Source organism: Phaethon lepturus, unplaced genomic scaffold, assembly GCF_000687285.1.
Source record: "Phaethon lepturus isolate BGI_N335 unplaced genomic scaffold, ASM68728v1 scaffold25969, whole genome shotgun sequence".
Classification (NCBI taxonomy): domain Eukaryota; kingdom Metazoa; phylum Chordata; class Aves; order Phaethontiformes; family Phaethontidae; genus Phaethon; species Phaethon lepturus.
The window spans coordinates 11,883-18,774 of NW_010565929.1; the positions used below are offsets into that span (position 1 = coordinate 11,883).

At 52.3% G+C, this 6,892-nt stretch overlaps 1 protein-coding gene across 1 annotated transcript; it reads right to left on the reverse strand.

Annotated features, from left to right (window-relative positions):
• Window positions 1-251: 251 nt before the first annotated feature.
• On the reverse strand, window positions 252-5,744 carry LOC104627202 (dynamin-binding protein-like). The gene is made up of 5 exons (XM_010295332.1): window positions 5,600-5,744; window positions 3,124-3,246; window positions 1,934-2,569; window positions 626-1,462; window positions 252-265 (listed from the first exon to the last, which is right to left on the reverse strand). Exons 1-5 carry the CDS (start codon window positions 5,742-5,744, stop codon window positions 252-254), a joined length of 1,755 nt encoding a protein of 584 aa, XP_010293634.1.
• Window positions 5,745-6,892: the final 1,148 nt, after the last annotated feature.

Here is a 6,892-nt window from a genome sequence, read left to right on the forward strand (position 1 = left end):
CTGGACTCCATGGATGGCAGGAGCACAGAGGCAGGCTTTACTTTTTGCCCACTAACCCTCTTAGGCCAGGTTCAGTGCCCTTCTGTGCATCCCCTCTGATCTGAGTGAAAAGTCCCCAAAGGTCTGTATCACCACCAGAGCAAAAACTGCAGCAAACTCAGCGCCCTGACAGGCTGAGGGCAGTCATGCCACAGACATCAACTCAGATCTCCACTCCAGGACCACCAGCAAAGCCACTCTGAAGCTGCCGCTCACTCCTCTACACCTAAAAGGGTATGAGGCAGAGAGGTTGGACGTGCAGCAGTTGTTTTTGTTTGAGAACAAGGACATACTGGGAAGAGATCAGAGGAGGGCTCCAGATGCATGGTGGGGCTGGAAGAGGAGACTAAAGAGTTGGAAGGAAAAGAGGGGGTGAGCAAATGCCAGGTCTGAGAAGTGTTCAGAGAATGTCACTGTGGTTCTCTGAAGCAAAATCATGATCATTTGTACTGCAACAACGCTTACAAAACCAACCAAAATCAGGAATTAAAGAAGGAAAGCAAAGACTGGCTCCAGCAGTGCCTGTATGAGGCAGGGGCCAGCTGTCCTCCTGAAGCACCCCCATCCCACGCCGCTGCAGACTCACCTCTCAGCTCCTGCAGCTCCACGCTGAGGCTCTCGATGTTGGAGTCACAGAAATCAAGGTTTTCCAGGGTCTCTGCTCGCACCAGCTCATCCTGCTGTTCCTCTAGCATCAGGCTTAGCTCAGTGCGGGTCTTGCCGTAAGCCTCCAGGTCTCGTTCCACCTCTCCGATCCTCGTCAGCAGAATGGAGCGGGGGGAAGCTGATCCTGCTTGCGTCAAGTCCTCACGTCCCTCCTCCACCCGCTGCTCCTGGGCACTGGGCTGAAGCTGCAGAGGTCCCACGTTTTTCCTCTGGTTGCTTGATGGAGGTCGGGGCGCAGGCCGGGAGGGCTTGACCGAGAAGGACAGTGACCTGCCTTTGGGCACCTGGCCACCCAGTGTGTGCACAGGGGTTGTTGCAAGACTGCTGGGCCGAGGAGGGGGTGGCCTCAGAGCCTTCCTCCTCTCTGGCTGCCTGGCATGCGGGGCGCATTCAGGAGACCCACGGACAATGTCCTTCTCAGAGCTGTAGTCCAAGATAGAGAAGTGGCGGGAGACCTTCTCCTGCTCAGCACCGGTACTTGACAGACTCCTCTCAAACTGCGCCAGCTGCTCTGTCAGTTTGGAGTCAAGGTCCGTGCAGCCATCCCCCTGTGCTGTGAGCGGGCAGCATTCCCCCCAGCTCCCAGACCATGTGTCCAGGCCCACATGGGTACCTCCCAAGCTGGAGGAACAAGGTTTGGACTTCTCCTGTTGACTGTCCACCCAACCATCCGTGTCCTGGGTGCTGCTCTGGCTCTCCTGGGGCTCAGAAGCTGCCCAGCTGTCAGGAGAAGAAACTGCCTGGCTCCTGCAAGGATCTGGGGGGGAGTGTGGAGCCTGCCGGGGCACAGTGGGACTGTCTTCATCATGCTCAGGCAGAGTGTGAGTTTCTGAGTTTCCTGGGGATGCTGAAACAGTCCCCCCAGGCTCCAACTCACCTGCTCGGCCAGGCCTGTTGCCCTGGTGGGGAGGCAGCTGAACAATGGGGAGAAGGCCATTGACTGTCTTTGTGTGGTCAAAGGGGAGGGATTCTGCTGTGCCTTTGGAATGTGGCCCTTCATGTCCTGTGCCAGGAAAGGCCTGACACTGTTTCAAATCTGTGCCAAGATGACCCTCTGTTCTCCCCTCCATGTGAGACAAAATGGTGTCAGGCTCAGGGTGTACAGCTGAGCCATCCTCCTTTTCCCTGTCATCTTTCCCTGGCAAAGGAAGAGCTTCGGAGCAGGTGCTTTCTGGGTCTTGATGGATGGTGACTCCACAGCTGCCTCCACCTTGGGGATCCCCAGCACCTGCCTTTTCCCTGCAAGGCTCAGAGGCTTCCACCCTCACAAATCTGTGTGGAAAGATGCCACGTTTCCCCCTCAGCTCCCCCTCCAGCCAGCCATCCTCCAGAACGCCTATGATCCGAATCCTGTCACCCACATCAAAATCCAGTTCCTTGGACTCCAGAGCTTGGAACTGATAGAGTGCCACACCATAGGTGCTCCCTGGCTCCTCCTCCTCCTTGGGGGGCATCTCCACTGTCCCATTGGTGTCACAAGTCTCTGTGGGCTCTGGATCCACTGAGGTTCCTGGTGCTCGCAGAGGAGTAAGCAGTTCCACAAAACCCTCTGGGAAGATGCCCCTGCAGCCTCTGAGCTCACCTTCAAACCAACCAGGCTCTGGAACACCAATAATGTTGATCACATCCCCTTCCCTGAAGTCCAGTTCCTCCTCCAGCTGAGCAGACAGGTCCATCAGGGCCCGGGCTTGGCCCAGTGAGTAGGCAGGCACCTCCAGAAGAGCACTTTGGGACAGCTGACGGCTCCGAACTGAAAGGCACAGCTCCCGCACACATGATGAAGGGAAAAAGCCCTTGGAACCCCAGCTGCTTCGGCCCTGGAGCCAGCTGGAGGCCAGGGACCCACCCAGGATCACCAGGTCTCCTGCAGGGAATGAGAAATACCAGTTCAAAACTGCCCTCATGATTGCTTCCCACCTCTTGTTCCTGCCCCCCTGTGTCCTTCCTGGCCGTGGGTAAGGTCTGCCACTCTGCACAGAGCACCGTGCCTGCTGGGGATGGACAAGAGCACAGAATGGAGGTAAGGCATGAAGTACCTTATCTTGCACACACTTATCTAAGATACACAGTTTGGGCTGCTAAGCTGTGAAGGTGCACCAAAGCTTTCATTTCTCCCCCAAATGCAAGTCTAAGATTTTGGGATTGGAGGGCAGTTAAAAGGCAGCTGCAAGTTTACTATGATCACACGACTCCAATATTTGGAGTTTCAAGAGTTAATGATAGATCATGAGAAACCAGTATCAGAGTGGCAGAAGCCCAAAGGAGCTTGGTGGACTTGACATGACCCATGCCATGAGGTATTAGGAAATTCCCTGTCTCTCCTGCCACTCTAGGCAGGATGCTGTGACTAGGTTCATGCTTCTGGAAGGACAGGTGAGGCCTATGAGATGCAAAGCAAAGGAAGGGAATGGAGATTACCTCTCTGCAATGACAAGCTCCCTGGCTCTTGAGATGTGAAGTCACTGGTACAAACAAACAGTTTTTCTCCCTGCTTCAAAAGGGGAATATCCACAGGTTCCACAAAGCTGCTAGGAAATTGCCCTAAAATGAAAAGCAGTTGTCAGCAATGAGTCTTTCCTGTAGCCCATCACCATTCCCACCAGCCTCCTTCCAGATTTTGGGATCTATTAATCTCTTGCTAAAGGAAAATAACCATCTACCCAGGGTGCTTTAATAGCATGGTGGAAAAGGAACGAGTTTGGGAGTCGGGAATTCCCGAGGTTTTTAAATATTTAAGAGCTAACAGCAAACAAAAAGCTTTGTGCCCTTGGCTCACTCCAGGCAACCAACAGGCTGTGTTCATCACTGGGACTGTGCCATCAGCATGGAGTCTCCGGAACAGACATACTAGGTTTTCTCTGTTTTCATTGCTTGCTTCCCAATTCAGAGTCATGGTGAAAATTAAGAGATCCAGCAGCGCTGGACCATGAGACCAGTTTCTTGTGACTGGGCACGTCCACCCGATGCTCCTCACTCTGTAAAGCTTGGCCCCTGCGTGGCCTCAGCTCAGAAGTCAGGCTACCACATTCGGGATGGCCATGTCTGTGAGTCACAGGCTCTGTCACAGCTTCAGCGCTGCTGAGCCTCCAGGGACCTTCCCCACTTTATCATCTCTGTGCTCCTATTTCACCACAGCACCCACTGCTGGATGCCTAGCTATTCTGAAGAGGCCACAGCCAGACGGGGCAGCGCACATTTGTTGGCCATCACAAGGTACCACTCAGCTACTAATTTCAGTCCCAGGGGAACAGGATGTGACAGAGCCCACTGCAAAGGCCACTAAAAATGTCATTCCTGTCTGTTATAATTTGTCGCAAGGAGATATGATGGAATATAGGCTAATAGCACTTCCAACATTCACTCTTGATGACCCAATATGGCATCCATGTTCTCCAATAAAACCTGGAGACACCATACCCTAGACACCCAGAACTTTGCACTGGCTGTTTGGCATCTGCTGTCATTAACACTGCTAGCCTCAGTGGCTTCCTTCACAGTTTTAACCAACTCTACCTCTTTTTCCATGTCTTAGTTTTCCTGCTCTGTACATGGAAACAACCTAATGCTGTTAGAAAGGAAGTCATGGAGCTACATTAATTATTCCCCACAGAGTACTGAGTATTATTATTGGTAGGCTGCAGCACCTCAGCTTCTATTCAAAAGCACTTTTTCATTCCCCTACAACTTTAGCTTAGAAAACTGGGCAGAAAACTACAACAGCTGTTCCAAGGGAAAGCAGGAAAAGAATGCAAGTGGGTTTTCAGCTAAAGGTCATTGAAAACCATTTGGTTTGACTTCAGCATGTTTCTTTATCTTTGTGCTACGACAGACATCTGTTTATTATTCCTTAATAGCTTCATCTTCTTGAGAACAAGCGCATCAGTTATGCTGGGAGACAAAACTGTGGTGAAGTAGCTACTGGTGATTTCTGCAGAAGTAATTTGTGCCCAGTGACTTCAGCAGCCGCAGGATCAGGCACATGCTCATTCAATGCCATTTATCAGCTACATGGAGCACAGGAGAGAAGTCCTCGTCTCCACCTTTGCTCCTGTCCATTTTTGTTTTAGTCAGGAGACAGCCCACGGCTCTTAGCAGAGCCCAGACTGCTGCTGCAATAGCAGCCCCATTTCCACAGCCAGGGATGAAACTTCAGTCCCACCCTCATGCTGAGGACAGAGTCAGGTTTATGCTTTGAAGTGGCCTGGTTTTCATCTCCTCGAGAGCTCATGCATCCTCTCGACATCAGTACTAAGATGAGAACGACCTGCTTAAAAAGGGACTGTGAGTCTTTCACTAAGAGCATTTTGCTGCTTCAGAAGTTTTTCTCACCCCTCCAAAAGTGTAACAGACTTGCACACTACTTCATGCACCCAGATATTGATGGCAGCTTGTGCAGGAAAATTCTTTAAAGCGGAAAGGAGGAAGTGGGGCTGAGTCAGAGGGCTCCGGGGAACACACGGACTGTATTGCTGCATCTCCCACTGACTTGACCCGACCAGGTCACTTGGATGTGGATGCATTTCCACTCTCAGTGCATCTGTTTCCTTTCTCCCCTTCCACTGCCACAGTAGGTCAGTGCATAAACTAGCCAGGAAATGGGCTGTCCCACCACAGAGGATGGAGTAACTAGTATTGTGAAGCTGTCATCTCCTTGAGAACTGACACTCCACTAATTTCTCTCAAAAAATAACAAATGAGCTGTCTGAATAGATGACATAAAGCTAGCAGGAGACTGGTGGTAAGGAACATGCACCCTCAGTCCTAAGCAAAGTCCTGTGAAAGATTTAGTAAAACATATCTGATCCTGCACAGTGCTGGCCAAGGAAAGGTGTGCTCAAAAGGATGGTTAGCTGGCACGTCTATAGGTCCAGGTACAGGCATTTCCAGCTCTTACCTGTGACACCTTCCTTCTTGCCGAGGAGCCAGAACTCATCCACCACGGCTAGCACCTCGATGACATCTCCCACGAAGAGGGGCAGCTCTTCAGACACACTGGGACAGAAATCAAAGACAGCTCGTACCACGGAGCCAGCCTCCATTGCACAGGGTCTGAGGGTGGATCAGTACCTAAGGCTGAGACACACAGGGAAGTCTGTCAGCAGCCAGAAACACCTGAAATTATCACATACACACTCAGAAAGAAAAACCCTCCCTGAACATGAGGGGCAGGAACAGTGCAGGGGTCATGTCCTGAGCTCCTTGAAACCCCTTGCTTGCCATGCTTCAGACCTTGCTGCTGCAGGAGCCAGAGGTCTCCAGCAATGTAGCCCTCATGGTCTACTAACCTGCCTTGACCAGCCCCTCTGGCTATCTCTGTGGGGACACTTGTTTATGCTGCAACGAGGGGAGAAGCAGTAAGAAAATTGGAAGTGAATTCCTGTCAGGAAGGAAGCAAGAGGAGGGGAGGAAGCTCAGCTCTTCCCTGACATGCAAGGCAGGGCCCTGAGCCTGCCAGGACTGGGTGGGCAGATAGCACCACTCATGCAGTCCCACCGTGCACACTCCGGTGGGACGGGCACATGTATCCCCCTTCCTGCGCCACTGCTCAGGGCCACAGGAACTGTGTGCTAGAGCAGTGTCACACTTCTACCCAGTGAGAGAGGAGGCACAAAGTCCACTCAGATAAATTTACCCCACCATCCTCTTCCCCACTGGCAAACTCTTCCTGCCTCTGCCTTGGCCGACACAGCCTGGGCATCCTCAGATCTCGCTGGAAACGCTCCTTCTGCCTTCTAGGTACCAGGCTCAGCCATCCCCTGGGAGGCGTCACCACAGCTCTCAGCAGAACCCAGGCTGAGATAAGGGTGCAGATCCTGTCCAAGGCTCTGGGAGCCAAGGTTGAAATCCCCCCTGGCAGAGGACCCAAAGGCAGGGAAAGACGTCCTCATCAAGGGCTACGTCCTGTACCCAGCAATATTCCCCCTTCCTCTGGAAGTGGCTGCTGAGCTGGGACACTTTCCTGTATCATCTTTGCTTTGTACCAGCAGCATCAACACAGTACACTGCACTGAGGCAGCAGCAGTCCTGCAGCTTCAGCTGCTCCTTCCCCTCTTCCCAGATCCCTCGGCAGAGGAACTGAAAGGCATGTCTGTCCAGGAACCCCAAGATTATTCCTCAATATTTGCATCTCGGACTGATCAGTGCTTCACTTCATCCTCCTGTCCCACCACAATTATGGGCACAGCAT

Bases quoted from the DNA above. Each gene is read 5' to 3' on its own strand.
- LOC104627202 (XM_010295332.1), bottom strand. From the start codon at position 5,744: ATGGAGGCTGGCTCCGTGGTACGAGCTGTCTTTGATTTCTGTCCCAGT. The intron at 3,247-5,599 runs GTAAGAGCTGGA...TTTTCATTTTAG, and splicing joins CAAGAAGGAAGGTGTCACAG to GGCAATTTCCTAGCAGCTTT. The intron at 1,463-1,933 runs GTGCTGGGGATC...ACTCCCCCCCAG, and splicing joins GCCTTGCAGGGAAAAGGCAG to ATCCTTGCAGGAGCCAGGCA.